We start from the raw sequence: 22,899 nt of genomic DNA, 5'->3' as shown, positions 1-22,899 counted from the left end.
TTTGGAGTCATTCTCTTTGCCTGCAGATGTTTTGGAGTCATTCTCTTCTGTAATTGGGTCTTGAACATCCCTGTTGTCCCACTAGCTCAATATGGTGGTTTCATCTTCTTGTTTGTTTGCTCATTCTTTCAGCCTCCGACTTTGCCCTTGATATGAGGGCTTGACTCCGTGCAGTCCTGGAGGAACGGTCTGGCAGGTCCTGGGACTGTTTTCTTGGAGTATTGGGTGTTATGCCACGCTAGGATCTCAGGAATGGCCTCGGGACATGAAAACTTTCCGTGCTTCCAAAGAGGTCTGATCCAGAGCAAAGGCTGTTTATTGTCCCCTGGTCTGAGCTCTGCAGGTTCTTGCCCTGGTTTGGGGCCTGTGCAAGCATTGATGCTGCAGGACTCTGTCCCTATCAGCCAGCTGGCAGAATTCTAAGCTCCTCTTTGGTGCAAAGATCCTGCCTTGGTTATTCCTCTCAGGTTCCCGCTTTAACATTCCTTGACACCATTTTTCTTTTTACTGTTCAATAGGTAATAACATTTGTATAAATAATATTTGCATAAATAATTTCCATGTCCTTGTTTGGCTCTCTGTGTGTATGTGTGCTGAACTCTACTTTCCAGCTTGAATCTGAACTCAATAAAGAGCGAATGCGACACCAAGCTGAGTGCCAAGAGCAAGCTTTTCGGCTGAAGGAAGAAGCTAAACTGGAACTTGCCATTGAAAAGGAAAAACACCAAGAAGTGATAAAACAATATCAGAATGAGCAGGAGAAGCTTCAGAAGAAGGTTTGTAGCACAGAGGCTGGTCATTGGCTAGGGGGAGGTGAAGGGCCGAGGGCAAAGGGTGGGCTGCCTCTCCTGCCTGCTGGGCTCAGCGTTTGGTGCATAAGGTCAGCAGCCAAGCTCTACTCAGGTAAGGGAAGGAATAAGAGAAGGGTAGGATGGTAGAAGGATGACCATCCCAACCTGACCTTGAGGGCTGCATTTGCTCTGAGTTAAGGCATTCCCACAGGTAAGAACAGCCTAGACGTCAGACCTTGAATAGCTGAGGAGGGACGGTTAACATAAGAGCATAAATCTGGCCTGAAACCTCAAGCAAATTGTGATTGTCAGTCTTATATGACATTTAACTCAATTATCCATTGATACCAATGACAAATACTGGTGGAGGATAAGCATAGATTGATTAGGGCCAGAACTATATTCATCTTGTCCAACTTTTGCCAGAGACCTGATCATGCCTATTGTGATCTGCAGATGACGTGGGCACAATTGGAAGTTGATTTACTTATTTATAAGTTATTAATAGTGCATCAGTAAAAAACACCAGCTGTGGTGAATAGCTTTTTTATGTGAATTTCACATTTGGCACAAATTTTGGCTGGACAGTTTTCTAGAGCAGTGTTTCTTCACGTGTTCTTTGGGGACTGCTAATTATTCATGGAGATTTTCCAGGTGATTTGTGGGCTCATATTAGTTAACACTTGTAATACAAAAATATCTATGCCTTGCATGGTATTCATTTATAATAATTAGGATTTCCTTATTGGTACTTCATCAGGAGCAGCTTGAGTATGATTTCCCCCCATTGTTTAGCAGAAGATACAGGTTGTTTGATTCTCTTTTTTTTCTCCTTGAAAGTGGACTGTGGACCATAAAATCTACGAACCATTGCTTTACAATACAGTAGGAGATTTCAAACTCAAATAATACTTGTGCAAGCTTCCCCAAAATTTAGCTTTCATCTAGACGACATTATGACAAAATAATGTGGATACCCAAGGTTCCAAGATGGTATATAATGGTTTGGTATCCTCCTTAAGGTGGATAATTGTGACATATATAAGAGCTACTATTGGCCATGACATTGAACTCTGGCCCTCAACTAGGATGACCAAACTCTAGGGCAGGGACATGACTCCAGGAATGCAGTCAAATTCTTTTGTTCAACATTCATTCAAAGACCATTTATTAAGTATACAAAGTGTAACGATAGCTACTGAAAATCAAATAGACCCAAGAAATATTTTTGTGGTCAACTGGTTCAGTCCTGGACTGCTCTTTTCAAAATCTGCACAAGGTCAATCACAATGATTTAGAGAATTTTCTTAAAGACTAAATTAGTTTTTACTTGACAGCATTTTAGGGGGTAAAATTTAAACCTATAGAAAGAAACCATAGTTTATTTGTTTTTTATACAGTCAAAATAATTTAATGCATTAGTTTTTATAAACCTGTTATAAGAATATAAATAAGCAATCTGTTGTCCTCCAGCATCTGTGGCCTGCATACTAACATGACTTTACCTTCTAGATGACTGACTTAATAGCCAATGCTACCAACAACCTGAGGATGGAAATTGCCACTCTAGAGAGGAAGCTCCAAGAAACCCAGATGAAACTTACTGAAAAAACAGCATTGAAAGAAGAGGAGATCCAGAGCCTCAAGGTTTTGGTTGCAGAATTTGAATGCCGCCTGAGGAAGGAGATGGACAACTCCAACTCCATTTCTGAGGATTTGAGGAAGGAGATAAAGCAGAAGTCAGATGAATTAGAAAAAGTCACCCAGGAACAGACCCAGCTCATGCAGCAGCTTAATCAGGCCCAGGAGGAGGTAAGAGTGAGTCGGTGATTGGAATGTTGAATGTGAGATGTGCTGAGGAAAAGCCCTGGATGGCGGCAGAGGAGGCGCGGGTTCGAATCCCAGCACTGCCTCTGACTCCAAAGTTGCCAAAGGATTGTTTGGGATGATTGTGATCCTTTCAAAAACCCTTTGCCATATGTATTTTATGTAATTTTCCTTTAGTAGTGAACCTTTCTGTCAACCTGAATTGTTAAGGAATTCGCTTTTTAGTTTTTTGTTTGTTTGTTTGTTTGTTTTTGTTTTTGTTTTTTTTTTATCATTTTGGCCATGGTTACATCTTGGTTTGGCTAACTGAATAACTTTAATTATGAAAATGTCTAGTTCTTTTCACAATATAAATTTCTCATGATGCTAGATTTCTAAGATGTTTAGAAATGTTGGTCAATTACTAAGCACTTTAATCATGAAAACTATTGCATTTGGAAAATTTGATCATATTGGGGGAACTGTGTGAGCTCCAAAGGAATGCTAATGGATGGAGGATGGAAGAAGACTTTGAATGTCAATTGGATGTAAACTGTGTGATGTTTTCACAGAGATGGACACTCTTAGTAATTGTAGTACGAGGTGGTTAAGAAAAGACAAAAAGGAAAGAAAATGTGTCTATCTTCAGATTATTAGGCAAAATAAATAAAAAGGTGGCCAGTCACTGAAGGACACCTGAAAATAATCTAAACTGATGAAAGCAACAGGAGGCAGCTGTCGCGGTGGAGAGAATCTTGGGCTGAGCGTCAGAAGGCCAGGTTTCTAGTTCAGATCCTTCTCTGGACAAGTCACTGCATCTCTGTGGGCCTCGTCTCTTCATCTGTAAAGTGGGGCAATCATGCCTGTCCTAACTCTCTCACCATGGGATCATGAGGCTCAGATGAGCTTCACTCATGTGAGGGAAAGAGGGGGAAGAATGAATCAGTGGAGCCCAGGAGATGAAGGCCCATGAGAAGGTGCCAAAGGTATCAGAGGTGGGTGGGGGGCATGGGGGGGAGACTGGGGTACAGGAGAGACCTCCGAGGAGAGCAATAGTAACAGCTGACCTCTGGGGATCAGGATGAGCCTGGCTCTGAACTTGTTCGTCCAGCCTTCAGAAAGGGTGTGGTGAGGACCAGCTCTCAGCGGTGAACAGAGGAGCAAAGAGGGACAGGGGAGAGTGGGCTGGCGATGGACAGGAACAGACTGGACTCAGGGCAGGACTGTACAGTGGGAAGAGCAGTGGGGAAAGGAAAGCAAACCCATACGGAGGCTTTGTCTGTGTTTGCTTTCATAACGGTTGCAGGAGAAGACAGAGGAAAAGAGGCCCTGGGTAGACTGAATGGAGATGGGAGGACAGCCAGGGGACCCTACCAGGGAGGATTCCTTGTGAAATTTTGTTTCGTAAATTCTGAAGGCAGCTTTCTAGAAAGGGTCTATGTGATACAGAGCTCCCACTCATCAATTTACTTGAGATGAATTTAAGGGACATCTTTGCAGGCCTCTAAATCTTGGGACTAAGGGGACATCTGCAGCTCTGATCAACAGAGGAATTGTCTTTATTTTAGAGTCTGTGTAACCCAATGGTGATTCCGCTGTCAATGATTAGGGAGCTGGGGGTGGGGGATGAAACAGTAGAAGTAGGAGAGGCGAGCTGGGTGTTAGGATGTATTCATGGTCCCAGTCAAGCAGCCCCCTGGATTGGGGTTTGGACCAGAAGAAGGGGCATAGAAGTGAACAAGAACTAGGACAAGGGGAGAGTGGGATGATTGTGCACCAGCTGCTTTTCATTAAAAGGTAGAGAAAGCTTCTGGCCGGTTTAGGGAACAGCTAAGCTCTAGAGGTGCCTCAGGAAGTCATCTTGGGATAATAATCCAGAAGCAGGAAATGCATCTCAGTGGTGGAGGACACAGCACTTCTTCATGCCAGAAGAGGCTTCCTGTAACCTCTGAGGAGGAGAAAGTCATTGTCTTATCAAAAGCGTAAGAGCATGGCACAATAAAAGGAGAGGGGGCCGGCTCTCAGCCACCTGCAGCCCTGGACCTGCTCATACTGGCCCAGAGGAGTGTCGAGATTGGGGGAAGCTCCAGGAAGAAATGGGGAAGGTGAGAGAGAAATACTGAAGATGAAGGGGGAAAAGGCAAAGGAAAAGAGGTCCCATAGTTAGGAAGACAGGAGGAAGATGAGAGAGAGATGCTGAGGACTCTTACTGAAGTTCCAGTGAAATAACTTTGCAAAGGGAAGCAGGGGATTAATAAGAGAAATGAATCAAGGGAAAAGTCAGCGGCTTTCGTGGTCAGAACTCAAATCCCGCTCTTAGACAAGTTATTCTCTCTCGGCTATGGTTTTCTCTGGATGAAAGGAAAGAAAGACAGCTCTAAGGAAATCTTACAGGACTAATAAATTAACAACACATAAAGATTAAATAGGGAATTGCTTAAGGATACAACAGCTATAGCCAGCTGAAGAAAAGTCAGTGGAAGTCTAAATATACATACATACATACCCACATATATACATGCATACTTACATACATATACACACATATATACATATACATATTTATGTGTATATTTATGTATGCATATACTATATAGAAGAAAAGAAAAATACATTAATATCAAAGAAGAGTAGCTCACATTTATCTAGGTTTCAGGCTCTTCAGCAGAAGCACCATGTTGTAGTTGATAGAGACCCAGCTGATCTAGGAGTTAAGAAGCCCCGGGTTCCAGTTTGGCTCCTGACCCATCCTGGCTGTGTGGCCCCGGGCAAGTCACGCCTCTCAGTATGCCAGGTAGCTCTCTTAAGGTGCAGAGAAGGTGTCAATCAGTATTGGTAGAAGGAATTTTCTTGTTAGGAATTCCCTAGGCCAGTGAAACCACAGGCCCAGCTCCATCCTATCCCAAATGGCCCTACCCAGACTATGTCATTGGATTCTCACAAGAGTCCTATGAGGTAGGGGCTGTCATCTATCTCTCTGTTACAACTGAGAACACTAATGGCTTATGTAGCTTGTCCAGAGTCACATGGGGCAGGATTTGAACCCTTGCCTTCCTAACTGCAAGTCCAGTGCCATATGCACTCAACTGCACTTTGCTGTGCCTGCCGTGAGTTATATGAAGCCCCCAGTGGAGACTTTCTCTGGGCCCTGTGACGTGTATAAGAAGGTACTCTTGGAAATCAGCCCATGCATCTGCCCCTGGGGAAGAGGTGTGGATGATTTTACCTGCCCCCGAAAAGACCAGTATAGAGAAGACTGGATAACAAGGACTAAGCAACCTCGCAAAGAAGGCAGCAGAGCAGGCCAGGAAGGCCGAGGACACCAGGACAGTTATGGACAAGCAGCAAGGTTTGTGCTCCTCAAACAGGACTTGCTAAAGGAGAGTTTGAGAACAATAAAAACATGTTTGTGATTCCAGGAAATGGAAGAATTAAGGCAAACCGGAAACGCTATGAAGGTTCAGGGCAAGATCGTTTCGAGGCAGGAGATGCTGGCCCTACCTGAGAAAAGGCTTTGTGGAGAAGACCCTGGAGTACTGGAATACATCCTAGCAGAGAACTTTTGGAAGCACTTGGCCAAAATTATAGGAAAATGAGCACACAATGATGGCTCCAAAGAATGAGCTTGTGGGAGAAAGGAGGGACAAAGAACCCATGACCTTGGGAAGATAGAAATGCTGATGTCTCTGAATGTGTAAAAGTCAGGAGAAAAACTAGCCAGAAGTACCACATGAGAGATGAGAAGGATGAAGAGGAGAATCCTGAGGCTGTAGAGGAGGGAGGCCCTTGACAGGGAAATATTTGATCCTTGAGTCCCAACTCTTTACCTTGTCCAATGCTCTGCTTTTACAAATGAAGAAATATCTAAAGCACAGTATGAACGTACAAGGTTTAATTGTTAGCACAAAAGGCAGTTTGCCCCTAATGTTGGCTCATAGGGCTCTGGAGCTGAGGAGTTGAGGTATTAATACCTTAATAATTTTAAGGTATTGGGACATCATAATGAGAAGGCCCCAGGTATTTTGCATGCCTAAAAATAAGCTCACCAATCCCCCCACACTGATAAACCCGGGAAGAGAATATTGTGCCTGCCCTAATGATGGGGCCTCATCGGCTAATTCCCCCACTGCAATGGGTTGAAATAAAAATGGATGATTGATTCTTGAGAGGAAAAGAGAGAATTTCTGCAACTTAATCACTGCAGGCAGGAGCTCTGTGGTTGGGAAACTATTACTGGGGATTATCATGGAGGAGGCAAGGGCGTATGGGGCTGCTTACTCAAGAAATCTTCAAATGAGGCTGATGGGACCCCAAGGAAAGTGGCAGATTTGGAGCACATGGGCATCCTTGGTCTTGAGCTTACGCCTGGGAGGGGAGGAGAAGATGGGTCTTAGGGCCAGAGGAACCAGAGCAGTATAAAACATAGGATCCGTGTGCTTTCAATATGACAGTGTCTTTGTGACAAAAACAATAGAATGTAAGCTCCTTGAGGGCAGGGACTTTTGTTGGGGTTTTGTTTTTTGTTTGTTGTCATGGTATACGCTGCTCACACCATTTAAAAAATAGCCTCTGAGACATCATTATTCCATTTTTGCATTCTGCCTTGAGTCTGGGTTCATAGACCCATCGGTTGAGCACCCAGACTTTCTAAAGCAGGGGAACCCAACCAGATTCCCAAGAGTTTTCTCCTCCCATCCTCCTTTAGCCTCCTCCTTCTCTTTTGCCTTCCTTTGACACTGAATCCCATTTTTCGTTGCTTTTCCACTTTCGGTGAGCTATGCTGTGGTCGTGATCAGACCGACCAAGTAGAGAAGCAAGGTGATGCAGTGTTGAGGGCTGTGATTGCAGTCAGAAGACCTGAGTTCGAGTTCTGACGCTCCCACTAACCACCTGCATGACCATGGAAAAGTCATTTCATCTCTCTGAGCCTCAGTTTTCTTATCTGTAAAATGAGGAGATTGGACTAGATGAGTTCTAAGGTTTTACCCAGCTCTCTAATTCCATGAGATTTCTTTAAAACGGCACAAGTCACTCTATAGTACATCTGGTACAGTTCTACAGTTCGGTTGGTAGGGCCTGAAAGAACCCCACCCTCAGTCTTGTAAAACCTATTTCTGATATGATGCCTCAGCCTTTTCTAGAGAATCAACTCTTGGCGGGTTCCGTTTCCTAGAGCCTTCCACACTGTCCATCTTTCCAACTGTCCCAAGTGGACCATTTCTTTTGTGACTTCCAATCTTCCATGACTGGTCCAGGGAGCTCTGAATAAGTAGGCTACGTAACTTTCCAGTTGGCATTAGCCTGGGGGTGCTTTCCCTAAGCCAATCTGTGACCTGTTGCTATGGTAAATAGGGATGCTCTCTATGCTCTGAGTGTACCATTTTATGATTTTTTTTTATCTTTAAGGTTTTGATTAATTATCACCACAGAATCTTTCTGTTTGGCAAAGCTAGGTTTTATGATTCCTCATTTTGTGGAAGAAGAAAACCAGACATGGCTGTTGGAAGGACTTTCACAGATTTTCCTGGTGCCTGTCAGTGACAGAGACAAGGATAAAGCTGGGAGTTCCCCACTGCTGGCCCTGCCATGAGTTCAGAGGGCCAGCCTGATTCCAAAGAATGGATCGAGGCTAAGAAGCTGGAGGATTTCCTTCCTGGCTCAGCCCTCCCAGTTCACATGCTCCAGATGCTTCCCCCCACGAATCAGATTCTCACCTTCAGAATGATAAAGTTGCTCCGAAAGCTTCTTCTCTTTTCTCACCTCATTTTTTTGATTGAAAATAACAGCTTTCTACAGGAAAAAAAAACCCCTCACACCTGCAGTGAGTATGGAAAAATCTTGGACAGTTGGAAAAATCCTTTATCTTCCTTTTGACATTTATCTGTAATTTTTCTTCTAAATAATTGTTATAACCTTTCTGGTTGGAATGAAATTAAATTACATTTAAACATGTCAAACATGGTCCTCATTTTAAACATAAACCCAGACCTAGTTCTTTCCAAAACAGCCTGGAGGTGTTGGGGGCCTTCAAAAGCAGGGACCCTTCTCAATAACTCCTTGCCCTGGATTTATGGGTTAAAAGTGATTCTAGGGTTATCAAATTACAGGGAATCCCCCTTTTGGGGAAAAAAATGACTTAGTGGCCTTGAAATTAAATTCAATTTACTGGTTGTAAACATTTCCAAAATGTTCTTGACCTTTTTTTCAATGTCTTGGAGTCCTTTGGCAATCTGGTGACATATATAAACCCTTTTTCAGAATCATATTTATAAATGTATAAAATCCATAGAATTACAGAGGAAACCAATTATATTGAAATACAGTCACCAAAATGTGTTCCTAGTTCATTTTTTTAATGGACCCTGGGTTAAGAGCCCCAGCCGTAGAGATGCATCTTGAGAAGCAGAATAGCATGGTGGGTCATGGGCTGGCTTTGCAGACAGAAAGCCCTGAGTTCAAGTCCTACCTTGGACACATACTAGCAGCGTGACCCAAGTTGAGTCACGTAACCTGTCACCATCTCAGGCAATGCTAGTACAAGTTGCAAATCAGCATCAGTGAGGGGATTTCACTCTGGCAATAAAATCACAGGTTTAGGACAACAATAGAAGATAGACACATATCAATACCTTTTGTTTCTTTGAAGAATAACAAATGTCCCATCATTTTAAGCATTTATGTTTTCAAATTACCCAAGGTTAATTCAAGGTTCAGAAATGAATTTAATGGTTATCTTTGGTTTTGATTTCTAATTTAGATGACAGCCTTTTACTAAGCTAAACTCACCATAGGTTTTTTTTTTTTAAAGATCTTAAATGCACTGAAGAATTTGGATACTGTCAATCTCACTTTTTTAAGCTGTTAATTTCATAAGCTGCATTGAACATAATCTGGCTCATTCTGCCCAGAAATGACTCTGGCAGTTTTTAAGACCAGGTTATCTCCTTGCCTGGGAAGATAAGCAGTTTGTGTGAGGAGAAGCTAGCTCTCTCCCACTCATCATGGAATGAGCCCACTGAGGCATGTAGAAGCTGCAGCCATCTAGTTCTCGTGTCCCATGGTCATGTCCCATTGCCAAGCTCAGCCCCAGCCCTGAATTCTCTCTGGTATGAGCCTAAAATTTTCCTCTTCCTATTGCTTTTCAAGACAGGATGAATTATAGCCCTAGAGACTTCCTGAGAGGCACAACTGAGTTACAGTCTCCAATTTTTAGAAGAAACAAAGGCAGGGACGCAAAGGGCTTTTCATCTGCTTTCATTCCAGCAGTGAGAGACGGGAACAGAACTGGGTGTGACCAACTTTCTCAGCCCTTAAGTCTTCAGTTCAGAGGGACCTCCTGGTTCCAAGAAGGAATAGATGAAGTAGGACTAATTTTTTGCCCTGAAAACTAATGACCTTGAAGAATGAATTGCAGAGCAGCGGGCCTTCTTCCGAGGACAGCTATTCTCACCATCCAAGTCTGACTCTGAGTCCTATTGGCAGCAAAGGCCCACCTTGGTCACTGGAGCTCTGTATTGACACAATTTCTGATTCTCGCAGCCTCTTCACTTTGTACCTGGATTGGAATGTCACTTGCCTGGAATAACTCCAGTGCTTTGTTCTGCATGAATTTCTGCATAGTTCTATTATTTCCTTTTGAGACTCGACTTTGGTTCATTGAGTGAATTTGCCTTTTCCTTCAATGAGAGCTCTTACCAACGCGTTAACCTTCACTTCATTTGACAACGTCATTCCACTTACTCTTGTTGTCGCTGATTCACTGACCCCAGTGTTTGTTAGCTGCTCTTGGTCATCTTTGCGTGTTAGAGTGAAATTAACTGTCTTAACTGAGGGACTTTTCGTTTCATTTCTACCTAGTCCCTTGGGTCGAATCATGTCAAGTGTTGGGCCAGGACGTCCTAGATATTAGGATCAGGCTTTGCTAATGGATTTAAATGGTAGACAGAGAACAAAGTGAGAGGCTTTCTTTTCATAGGAAGCTTATATTATCACATTTGAGAAAACTTGGGCAGAACCATATGAACATTTTAGAATGCTTCTTATTACTATGGTGTGATAGGAAATCAAGCAAATGTTATTTTGCGTGCTTATCTGTTAATGAAATATTAAATTCAAGTGTTTTCTAAAGGGTTTTCGGGAATTGAGAAGGAAGGGAGGGAGCCTGCTGACAAATTCAGAGTTCAGAAGGGCTCTCATCGTCCAAGTCCAGAGACAAAAATTCTCCCATCTGCACTCTGAGAGGTGGTCATCCAGTTTTCCCTCCAGGATGGTCACCCATTCGAACCAACCTGAATGAATCAAATCATTCTTCACATGGCAACCCTTCAGTTCAGTTACCCAAGGACACTAATCACATCACCCATATCTGATTTTTCAAGTGCTACATCACTAGGCCCTTCAACTTATTATCAACATATGTCATAGTTTTGAGTCCCCCACCACCCTGGTCATCGTCATGCTTTTCTAATGGTGCTAAAACCTCCTGTGTTGAGAACAAAGAAAACCCAACACCCAGAAGGTCCCCATGTAGGGTGAGGCCCAATGCATCAGATTGATGGTGGAATCACATCTAGAGTTGAGAGGGACCTTCAGGGTCATTTAGCCCAATGCTCTTATTTTACATATGAGGAAAGTAAGGCCCAGACAGTCCCAGCTTCTAGTTTCTTTTAAAGTGGCATCTGGATGACTACTAACCACTGCTGGCAGCATTACCCTGATAGCCTTCCTACAGATTTTATTAGCGTCCTTCTTAAAATGTGGTACCTAGGAAGGAATACAATGTTCCCAATGTGTTCTGACCCAAGCAGAGTAGGACAGGCCTCTCCCTGCCCTCTGTCTGGACTCTATTTCTGTCACTGAAGCCTAGGAATGCAGAATCTTTTTTTAGCTGTCATATTACTCAGTTAACTCCTAGTGAATTTAGTCTACTAAAACCCGAAGGTCTTTTTCATCTGAACTATTGTTTAGCCATGCTCCCCCCCACCCCCATGTGGTACATGTACAATTGATTTTCTGTATGCCGGTGTAAGAGTTCACATTTCTCCCTTTGAACGGCCATCATCATTCACCTCTAGCTCGAGAAATTGTTTTAGTTCTTGACTGCTATCCCGTGTATCGGCTCTCCCTCCTCACACTGCATCATCTATAAATTTTGGTAAGTCAAGTCAACAAATGTGTAAGAGCCTTCTATGTGCCAGGCATGGTGCTAAGTGCTAGGGATACAAAGAAAGGCAGAGGACTCTCCCTGCTATCACGAAGGCTCATAGTCTAATGGTATGACAACATGCCAACCATGCACAAACAAGATAGACGCCAGATAAATTAGAAATAATCTTAGAGGAAAGGCGGTACCATATTGAGGGAATCTGGAAAGGCTTCTTGTATGAGGTGGGATTTTAGCTGGGACTTGAAGGAAGCCAGGAAGTCAAGAGATAGCAATGAAGAGAGACGTCATTCTAGCCCTGGGGGACAGCCAGTGAAAATGCGCCAAGTCAAGAGATAGTGTTGGGCAGCTAGGTGGTGCAGTGGATAGAGCGCTGGCCCTGAAGTCAGGAGGACCTGAGTTCAAATGCAACCTCAGACCAAACAAACACTTGGTACTTACTAGCTGTGTGACCCTGGGCAAGTCACTTAACCCCAATTGCCTTAAAAAAAAAGTCTACAAGAGATAGAGTGTCTTGCTGAAGGAACGGCCAGTGTCACTGGGTCACAGAGAATGTGTGGCGGAATATGGTGTGAGAAGACTGGAAAGGTAGGAAGGGGCCAGGTTATGAAGGATTTTAAAAGCCAGTGGATTTGATATTTGATCCTGGAGGTAATAAGAAGCCACTGGAGTTTATTAATAAGGGAATGACATTGTCAGACCTGTTCTTTAGAAGAAGAATTTGCCAGATGAGTGGAGGATGGACTGGAGTGGAGAGAGACTTGAGGCAGTTTATGAAAGCATGAGAATTGCATCTCTGCCTTCATCTAAGTCGTTTATAAAAATGGCAAACAGCACAGGGCCGAGGATGGATCCCAAGACACTCCTCTAGAAACTTCCTTCCAAGTTGACCTTGACCCATTAATAGCCACTTTCTGAGTTCAGTCATTCAACCATTTCCAAATCTGTCTAATTATACTTTTCTAGTTTGTCTCCTTCTTTTCCACTAAAATTGCATGAAAGACTTTATGAATTGCTCTATTAACAAGTAGATAAACTTCATTCACAACATGCCCCAATGTACCAGTCTGGTAACCCTATTAATTAAAAAAAAAAAAAGGAAATAAGGTTAGTCTAGCAAGACTTCTTGATGAAACCATTATGGATTTCTTTGATCACTACTTCTTTTTCTAGACATTTCTAGACATTTAGAGTATCATCTAGAATTTTGCCAGGAATCAAAGTCAACCTCACTAGTGTATAGTTTGAAGAATCTCTTCTCTTCACTTTTTGACAATCAGGACACTATTAGTGCTTTTCCAGGCCTGTAATCCTTCTCCTATAACTCATAACCTTTAAAAAATTAATAACTGTGGCTCAGCAATCACATCTCCCAGTCCTTTTAGCTTTATTGGATGTCATCCATCGATTGAACTTAAGGGCAGCTAATTGTTCCCTTATTATCTCCTTATCTTTGGTATCAACTCCCTATTGGCCATTTTTATTGTGTTCTCTCCAGTCCAAAGATCTTTCTTCTTGGAAGAGAAAACAGGAGCAAAATTAGAATGAGCAGTTCTCATTGTCCCAATCACTCCAAGCAATGCACCTCTCCCCTGGTATAGCTGGAAAAAAGCCTTTTCATTATCCTTGGTTTTCCTTGGAAGCCTCCACAGATTCTGAACTTGAGTCCTCTGGACACTCTTCTTACAGGGCTGTGACAAGCTTTTAACTCATCTCATCTATTAAGCACCAACCAAATGATAGGCATCATATTCTGGAAGGGGGGTGTGGGTTAAAGGACAAAAATGGCACTCTGTGACTTGCCCTTGCCCTCCATAAATTGGTCAGTGAGTCTCCTATGCATTCACACTAGCTTCTTTCTTAAAAACAGACAAAAAAATCCCTTTTTCTTTTCCTAATTGTTTTTCTTTCTGTCTTCGGAGTTTTGTTTATTGATGTTTCCCATCCCTCTTAGGCTGATTTTCCCTGTATAATTTTAGTCCATTGGATCCTGCTCGGCTCTTCTCTGAACTCTTTGAAATCTACTATCCCAAAATTTGAGGTGTATGTCAAACTATGCCTGGCTTTCCTCTCATCAGTCATAGTTTCTTCCCAAGGCTTATACTATTTCCATCCCCAAACAGATTCCTTTTCCTTGGTTAGAGCCTGTAGGAGAGAGTGGTGCAATGGTAAGGACTTTGGATTTGGGTTCAGATTCTACCTCTGCCATTTACCTGTGACCTTGGGCAAGTTATTTCTACTCTCAGAAGCTCAGTTTTTTTTTTCTATCAAATTAGGGGGTTGGACTAGGTAATCTCTAAGGTCCCTTCCAATTCAAAATCTATGATTAATGATCCAGAATTGAAATTCCTAATGATGCACCTTTATTTAGAAGGCTAAAATTATCCTTAAGGCAAGCCAAAAATCATCAGCTACTTTGTGTTTGAGAGAGAGAAGGAAAATAGGAGGGAGGGAGGGAAGGAGGGGGAGAGAGACAGAGAGACAGAGAGAGAGAGAGATCTAAATATCTATCTAACACAAATTCTTAACCTGAGGTCCATGTTTTTTTTTTAACATTCTAAACTATTTTGGTGTAATTGGTTTCCTTTGTAACCATACATATTTTATTTTATACATTTAAAGGCATTCTTCTGAGAAGGGGTCTACTAGCTTCTCCAGACAACTCAAGAGGTCCATGACCCAACAAGGATTAAGAACCTCTGTTCTAGAAGATATCTGTGTAATTGGAATATCCCACCCCTACTGTCTATCCTCCAGGACAGGCTTGTGACCCCACATACATTTCTTCTTTCTCTCCTCATTGTCTTTGGTATATTCTGATGACAATATCACTTTTGTTTCTGCCCCCCTTAATTTTAACTCAGATGCTTTCTACTGTGCTCTCTGCCCATCCCCTGCCTCTGATTCCTGGATTTCCTTAGAGGAGTCTGTTCCCTTAATATTCAACACTATTTTATCCTCATTCCATTTTACTAACTTCATTTCTTTGAAATTAAGGTAAACCCTTCCAGTGGTATATATCACATATCATGTTATATTATATATTCTGGTCAATATCTTTGTGATCTTAATGAGGTCAAATTTGCCTCCTTGCTTACCTTGAATGAATAGATTTGTTAATCTGGAACAGGGACAAGTATGTAGGTTTTCTTATATGAGGTGTTCCAAAATTCTACAATTTTAAGCTTTAATAGTGTATATGAACTATAGCTCCTTACTTTATCTCCAACATCCAGTTTATTTTGTACACAAATAACTACAACTGTCTGACCTAAAATGCCATAGTTCTCATCTCATTATTTTGATGACCAACTCTGTATTGTATCAAATTCTCACTGTCTCTTGTAAATTTAGCCACCAGGAGGCATTATTAGCCACTAACCTGATCCTGTTTCCCAAAAAGCCGAGTATATAGGAAGCCTCCACCCTACTGATTATGTGTTTCTACTCATTGAGGGGATTTTCTGGGTAAATACCAAGATCTGTTTGGTTCGTAGAGACTGAGTACCTCCTATCTTCCAACTCCGAATTTCCCTGGGTGCCTACATTCATCTTGTTTGGTTAGTATGAATTCACTCAATTAGAAAATTGCTCTTTAGCCCCACCTACCAGCAGCCCTACCTCTTTTTTGAATCTTCTGTGTTTCTCAGAGCCTTAGTCATGTGACCTCAGCATAATGGACTTAGCCATCCATGCAAACAAATAGTTATGCTTGGATACTCTTTCCAGTATTTTTACTTTTGAGCTACAGTGAAAAGGGATCATACAATAAATAATGGAATGTCCACCATATCCCTATAGCTTCTGCAGTTAAGCAGACTTTAAACAATTGTAGCTATGGCCCAAACTCAGGAATTTTTCAATACAATTCAAGGTTCTAGCAGCCATTCATGTCCAACTTGAGAGTCGACCTCCCCAATATAGTAATTAGCAAACTTCTCCAATGCTGCCAATACCAATGTGGACTCAGCCATTGATTTCCTTTCTTGCTCTAGTCTGAACAATCTGGGCACTATCTTATGTCTTACCAGTTACTGACAACAATATTGCCTCTCCCCTGTTGCTGGTAGGTATTTCCAGCTGCTCAGTGGTACTAGATATTTCTTATGGCACAGAGGAAGTGGATTCAAAAACAGTTCCCAGAAATTAGAGGCTCATCCCTGAGCTTGAAACCTCTATGGCAGCCCCCTCCCAATTTGACTGTCAAGTCTCATTGGTTCCTTCTCTGTCTCTTCCAATTGCCACCCAAATGTGAATGATCCCCAGTGAGGGGGAGGGACCAAAGAGGGAGAAAATTATAGCATAAAGTTCCACAGTCACTACAACAGTCCAATGGATTTGAGGTCATGTGGATATGGTTAAGTCCTTGAATGATAGAGTTTTCAACCCCTTCATGCCTGCCCATCCTGTGACACTCTTAGCCAGGAGCTCTCATAAGTTTACCACAGCAGATCCACTCACTATGCAAAAACATTTCCCTAAGTCTTTTTTTTAAAATTCATTACTGTTCTCATGTAAACTTGACAAATATCAACACATATGAACAGTTCCTTTTATAAGGACTAGAACAGAAAGATTGCATGTGGGGCGGCTAGGTGGTGCAGTGGATAGAGCACCAGCCCTGAAGTCAGGAGGCCTTGAGTTCAAATCTGGCCTCAGACCAAACACTTGACACTAATTGTGTGACCCTGGGCAAGCCACTTAACCCTAATTGCCTAAAAAGAAAAAAAAAGATTGCATATGATGTCATGGGTCTCTATTATGGACAACTTATTTTTAAAGAATATATAAAATTTTCCTAGTAGTTCCAGAACTGTCCTGCTTGTTGTCTGTGTCCCCTGCTGAATTTTCTTCCACTCTCTTGTATTTTTTTGTTTTGCTATCACTGCGTTCCCCTCAAAGTCCTTCATTACTCTTTTACTCATCCTTAGTATATAAATTACTACCCTTAGTGTATAAAAGTCCTCTCTTGTAGCAAATGAGTGTAGCCAAGCAAAGCAGATTGCCACATTGGCCACCTCTTTCTGCTCCTCTAGTCTATCACCTCTCTGCCCAGAGCTGGGCATTATCAGTCCTCTAGAGTCATGTTTAGTTACTGCGTTGATCATAGTTCACAAATCTTTCACAGTTGTTTTGAATTGGCATTGTATAAATTGTTCTTCCAGTTCTGCTCACCTGAATCATTTCTGCTATGAATCATTTCATAAAAGTTTTCCCAGATTTCTCTGAATCTACTCCTTTTGTAATTTCTTATGAAAAAAAATAGTTCATTATTTTTTATATGCTGTCATTTGTTTACCCATTTTTCCAGTTTTTTTTGTTTTGTTTAAAACTACTGTTATAAATATTTTTGTACATATGAGTGCTTTCCCTCTTTCTTTGATCTCTTTGGGGTATACAGTCTGCATAGTTAACTCATCAGGGTTGGGTGGTATAATTTCAAATTATTTTCAAGAATGGTTGGAACAATTTACAGTGCAATAGCAAGGCAAGGTAGGGTCATGCAATCATGGATTGAAAGCTGGAAGGAACCATAGATGCCCTCATTTTACAGATGAAGAAACCAAGGTACAAAGAGGTTAAGAGACACCCAGGCTCACACAGATGTCTGAGGTAGGATTTGAACTTAGGTCTTCCTGACTCTAGCACTCTGTCTATACCACCTAGCTTCCCTGGTATGCCTGTTTCCCATAGCCCCTCTAAAATTGTCAGCATTTTTGGGGTCGTCTTTGCTGATCTGATGGGTGTAAGATGGAACCTCAGAGTTATTTTAAGTTACATTTCTCTTGTTATTAATGTTTTGGAGCATTTTTTTCATATGGTGTTTCATAGCTTAATTTTCTTCTTTTGAGAAATGCCTGTTCGTATCCTTTTACCATTGGGAAATGGCTCATCTTATATATTTGAATCAATTCCCTATATATCTGAGAGAGCAGACCTTTATTCGGGAAATTTAATGCAATTTTTTTTTTTACCAGTTGACTGATTCCTTTCTAACATTAACTGTATTGATTTATTTTTTACAAAAACTTTTCAATTTTATATAATCAAAATTGTCCATTTCATCTTCTGTGATAGTCTCTATTCTCTGTTTGGTCAAAAACTCTTCCTTTATCCATAGCCGTGATGAGTATTTCCTTCCTTGCTTCTCTCTCTCTCCCGTTTTATATATGAGATATGTTGATATATGTTGATCTAAATCTATTTTTTTTAGACTGCTTTCCAATTTTCTCATCAGTTTTTGTCAAATAGTTAAGTCCTTACCCAAGTGGTTGGAGAATTATACTATTATGTTCAGTTTCTTCTGGGTCGTATGTACCTAGTCTCTTTCTCTCTTAAAACCGAAAAAGAAAAAAAAGGAGAAAAATGAAAAGAAACACCACTCCTGGTCTCTGTGTTTCTATGCTACTTAATTCCCTCTCTTGGGAGTCAGTTGGATTATAAAGGGATGTAGCTCTTTTCTTCCATTAGATTGTAAGCATTTCATCATTATTTAGCTCCTTCTAGTTACTCATTTGCATTTGTTTTTCTCTGTGTCTCTTGGCTCTTGTGTTTCCATTCAAGATTTTTGCTCAGTTCTGGTTTTTTCAAATTGAAGTCAGTCAATAAACATTTATTATCTACTATGTGTCAGGCACTGTGCTAAGTGTTGGGGTGCAAATAAAGAAAAAGAACACTTCCTGCCTTCAAGGACCTCCCAGTCTAATGAAGCAGAAAACCCGCAAACTGGGTATAAACCAACTTTATCAGGAACAAATTAGAGATAATCACAGGGGGAGACATGAGAATTGAGAAGGATTAGGAAAGGCTTTGATTTTAGCTTGGACTTGAAGTCAGGGAAGCTTGGAGGTAGAGATGAGAATGGAGAGCATTGTAGGTATGGAGCACAAGCTGCTAACAATTCCTAACCACGGGAGATGGAACATCTTATCCAACATGTGCCTAGCCCGTGAATTTACTCTTGAAACCACAATTGCAATGACCCAAAACACGTGGAGGATCAGCTTTCCAGGACGTTTTCCTGCATGTTCAGTCAGCTGACAGCAGCTAATTACCCTTAGATTTAGGCAGTTAAAAATTGAAGGGAGGAATTTTTTTTCTGTTTGTGATCTAAAGTTTTATAATGCCTTGGCTGTATTCACAAACATAAGTTAGTTGAATAGAATTCAATTTTTAAAAAAACCTAGCTGGATGATGTAAAATGGCCATTGAACTTTGCCTTCATGGATAAATGTAGGGCTAGAAGCAATCTCAGAGGTCATGTAGTCCAACCCTGTCATTTTATGGATGAGGAAACTGAGACCTAGGGAGGTGAAAAGATTGGTATGACCTGGGCTCAAGACCCAGATTTGTCATCTGCAAGTCATATAACAAGTGGACAAGTCACTGAGCTTACGCTCACTGTGGATTACCTCCTTCGTTAGTAAAATGGGGATGGAAATGCCTTATATCTGTAGTTGGGAGGATTCAGTGAAAGGTCATCTATGGAAAAGCATTTTGTAAATTGTGAAATATTATTTTTAATCATGACCATTTCTTATCATTGGCCTCGAACTAACTCCACCAGACAGCATTGTCTCAGAATAGTTAAAACTTTATATATGTATATATGTGTGGCATATGTGTGTATACATATACGTACATGTACACACATAATATACACATCTGTAATACCTATATGGATAGATATACTTTTCTTGTGTTGCATTCAATTCCCTGGACTCCATGACACAATAACTTTTCCTAAAGGTGGATGGCTTGGTCACATTCCCTTGAGCAAAGTGGAGGGCGGTGTCAGAGGCATGCAGCAGGAGAACTCAAAGAGCACAGGACTGATAGGAGCACATCTGGGTTCTAGTCCTGGTCTCCTCCTAGAGCAGTTGGGTGACTCCAGCCAAGCCTCTTCCAGCACTCAGTGCGATGTTGGACACATAGTAGGAGCTCACTAAAAGCCTGGGGACTTGACCCGCCCCGCTGGGCCTCCTGCCTGTCCTTAGTGAAAGGAGGCAGCTGGCCTCGATGGTTTCTGAGGCCCTGTCCAGGTTTTCGGCCCGTGAGCCTCTCTGGCTCCTCCGGGATGGCGGAGAGGGCCAGAGCCCCGGCTCCGAGGGAAGTGTTGCCCATTAGCCAGCCCTCCGTGCTCCACAGCTCAAGACGGGCTCTCTCTTTCCTATTTTCAGAACACCTTTCTTCAGGAAACAGTGCGGAGAGAGTGTGAAGAGCGCTTCCAGCTGACCGAAGCTCTGAGCCACGCCCGCGAGCAGCTTCTGCAAGTCCAGAAGCTCCGTGGGGCCTTGCCATCGGCTCGCTGTTCGCTCGGTCAGGGGAGCCCGACCTCCCCGGCTGCCCCCGTGGTCAGCGACGGAGGCAAAAGCCTCGCCGGCGCAGCCCCGGGAAAGGCCATCAAAATGCCCGTGCTGCCAGGCGCCTCCCAGAGCGCGCACAGGTCCCCAGGTGGGAGCAGCTCCGGCCTCCCTGCCCCCAGACCTCCCAAGGCAAAGGCGGCTCCAGGCAGCGAGAGCAGGCGCAGCTGGACAGCCGCGATCGTGCAGAAGAGACCGAGCCAGCAGTAGCCAGGCCAAAGGCGCTGGCCGGGTAGGCCGCTCCGCGTGGCATCGCGAGGGCTCTCTTCACTTGAGGCCGTTAAGGAGGTTTAAGGTTAAATTCTCAAACGATCTCGAGAGAAGATCAGCCCCAGAGAGCCGAAGGGACTTAGAAAGAAACTGAGCCGGGGGAGTTAGTTCTCTGTCTTTATTGAGGACCAGATTCTCAGAGATTAAGGCGTGGGGGCATTGAAAGGCATGTTGCTTGACTGAAAAAAAAAATGCTAATCAGTGGATCAATTTTCCAAGAGGCCAAGAGCTGAACTCGAAAGTTGCTCAGGAAATCAAGCAGTGGGTAGCCCAACAGGCTGAACATATGCAGGTCTGACCCAAAGAGGTACACTCTTAGAGGTCACAGCAGAAATTTTCCACCTAGAGAATCTTTTCTGTTTCTTGTAATACGCAGAGATAGAGCTCTACTTCTAAACAAGATAGTGCTTTGTACTTTTTTTTTTTTTAGGTGAAATGTATCATATTAATGGAATGATCATTCATGGAGAGAAGGAAAGCACTTTATCCTTATATAAATAATTCCCAAGAATTTTACCTGAAGTATTTTCAGAGTTCTTGATCCTCACTGTTCTGATATGTCACAGAAATGCCTCACATCTGTGCCTTAAGCCCTTCTTTCTCTACGTAGGAAGCCGCCACAGCCTTTACTGTTGTTGACCTTGTTGTGTTAAAGCTAAGCAATAAAGGTAGGGAGCTAGGCATCTGTGTGAGTCAGGTTGGCAGTCTGGGTAGAAGAGGCTAGAGCACTAACATTACAAAATAATGACCTTGATTTTTGTAGGCAAAACATTTTGAAGGTAGTTTTCAGTAAATGTTATTTTATATTTCGTTGTTTAGGTTTTAATTTACATTCTCAAGCAATCGCAAAAGAAGATCAACCGAAGATAGTCAAAGGGACTTAGAAAGGAGTTGAGAGGAGGTAGTTGGTATCTTTGGCTTTGGACTCCGGGTACTTCATATTTCCTATTCTCAGACTGGATTGGTATTAACGAGACAAATTGAACCATTTTAGGTCTGCTTCAATTCTATGTGTGCTTCAAGATTCTCCCCCTTGTTAGTCTCTCATCTTTCTCTTCCTTTCTCCTTAGATAAGAATCTGTCTTCCCAAATAAAGTTTCTCTTTAAATCTTTCATTAGCTACTGCATCAGGAAGTTCTAGCCTTCAAGGTCCTAGGTTGGAATGATATTAACAGATGTGTAATAAATCATTTATATGCTGTTATACTTGCCTATGATATGTGACATTCTTATTGATGAGTGAAGGTGCCATAAATCCTATCCATGTACAAAAATGAAGAAATTGCTCAAACAAATGAACACCATTTCCAGTCTCTCAGAGTCTGAGAGAGTCATAGAACTTTTGATAATTCCCACATAAGGTACATGGAGCCCTCTGAGAAGAAGTTATTCTTTTGTCCTTGAGCACAACAAATAGGGATACCAAATGCTTCCATAATCCTGCCTTACATCTCCTTGGCATTCCAAGAAGAAATGGTATGAACACTATCATCATATAAAGGGGTTTAATTGCAATGAATTACAAGGAACTGTCCAAATTTGTCATAACAGAATTTGTTTTGAGGAGGGTGGAATATAATTTGGAATGCTGACCCTTGGCTAGGGTTTAGAAATCCTTTGTGTTTTACAGAGAGTGGTTTTCACTATAATGGCATTTGACCTAAACTAAAAGAGTAATAGAATTTTAGAGCTGCCAGGAACCTTACAGATTTTCTAATAAACCCTGCTTTGGGCAGCAAGACTTAGAGGCATATCATTGAGAACTAGAAAGGAACCTCAGAGATCCTTCAAGTCCCACCCTCTTGTTTTACAGATAAAGATCCTAGGGCCCAGAGAGGCGAGGTGAATTGTCACAAGGAACAGAATTGGGATTTGAATCCAGGTCCTCTGATTTAAAATGCAGTTGTCTTTCTAATCTACAAACACATCTTCATACAGATGAGAAAACTGAGGTCTCCAGAGGTTGAAGAACTTGACATGGATCATATAGATAGGGGGCAGAACTAGGGTGAGGACACAGTTCTCCTGCCTTGTGGTGAGCATATTTCCCTTACTCTGTTCTTTCCACTCGAGGGTGGTAGAGCTTCCATCTGCAAATTAAAATTGTTCACTGAAAGTGGGGAAAAATAGTGGACTAGTCACCTAGTCCAACTTCATCTCCCATTATCATAAGAAAATATATTATCTCATTATTATGTGAAAATAAACAAGGGCAACTTTCTCCTATGTTCAGTTAAGCTTTGTTTTGGTTTTGTTTGTTTTTACCCCTACATTATGACTCTGTTCCTAGGATCCCAAAAGAGAGAATAGAGTCTCTTAAATTTTCACAGGTTACAAACTTGATTTTGAGCATATAAAGAAATTATCCACTTACTAGCTTTGTGGCCCTGGGCAAGTCACTTAATCCCAATTGCCTCACCAAAAAGCAAAGAGAGAGAGAGACAGAGAGAGACAGAGACAGAGAGAGAGAGAGAGAGAGAGAGAGAGAGAGAGAGAGAGAGAGAGA

The 22,899-nt window shown here is 42.0% G+C and overlaps 1 protein-coding gene across 1 annotated transcript in view; it reads left to right on the top strand.

The window, feature by feature from the left end:
* Positions 1-20,333, top strand: part of LEKR1 (leucine, glutamate and lysine rich 1) — a 161,485-nt gene extending 141,152 nt beyond the window's left edge. Inside the window, exons 11-13 of the mRNA XM_027876148.1 lie at positions 612-776; positions 2,304-2,603; positions 19,941-20,333. Of these exons, the coding sequence (XP_027731949.1) occupies positions 612-776; positions 2,304-2,603; positions 19,941-20,333 (858 nt within the window). The remainder of the gene's footprint in view (positions 1-611; positions 777-2,303; positions 2,604-19,940) is intronic.
* Positions 20,334-22,899: the final 2,566 nt, after the last annotated feature.

Source organism: Vombatus ursinus, unplaced genomic scaffold (genome assembly GCF_900497805.2).
Source record: "Vombatus ursinus unplaced genomic scaffold, bare-nosed wombat genome assembly UNPS02014810.1, whole genome shotgun sequence".
Taxonomy (NCBI): domain Eukaryota; kingdom Metazoa; phylum Chordata; class Mammalia; order Diprotodontia; family Vombatidae; genus Vombatus; species Vombatus ursinus.
The sequence above is the reverse complement of the archived record's forward strand: the minus strand, read 5'-3'. Positions and strand labels throughout refer to the sequence as shown.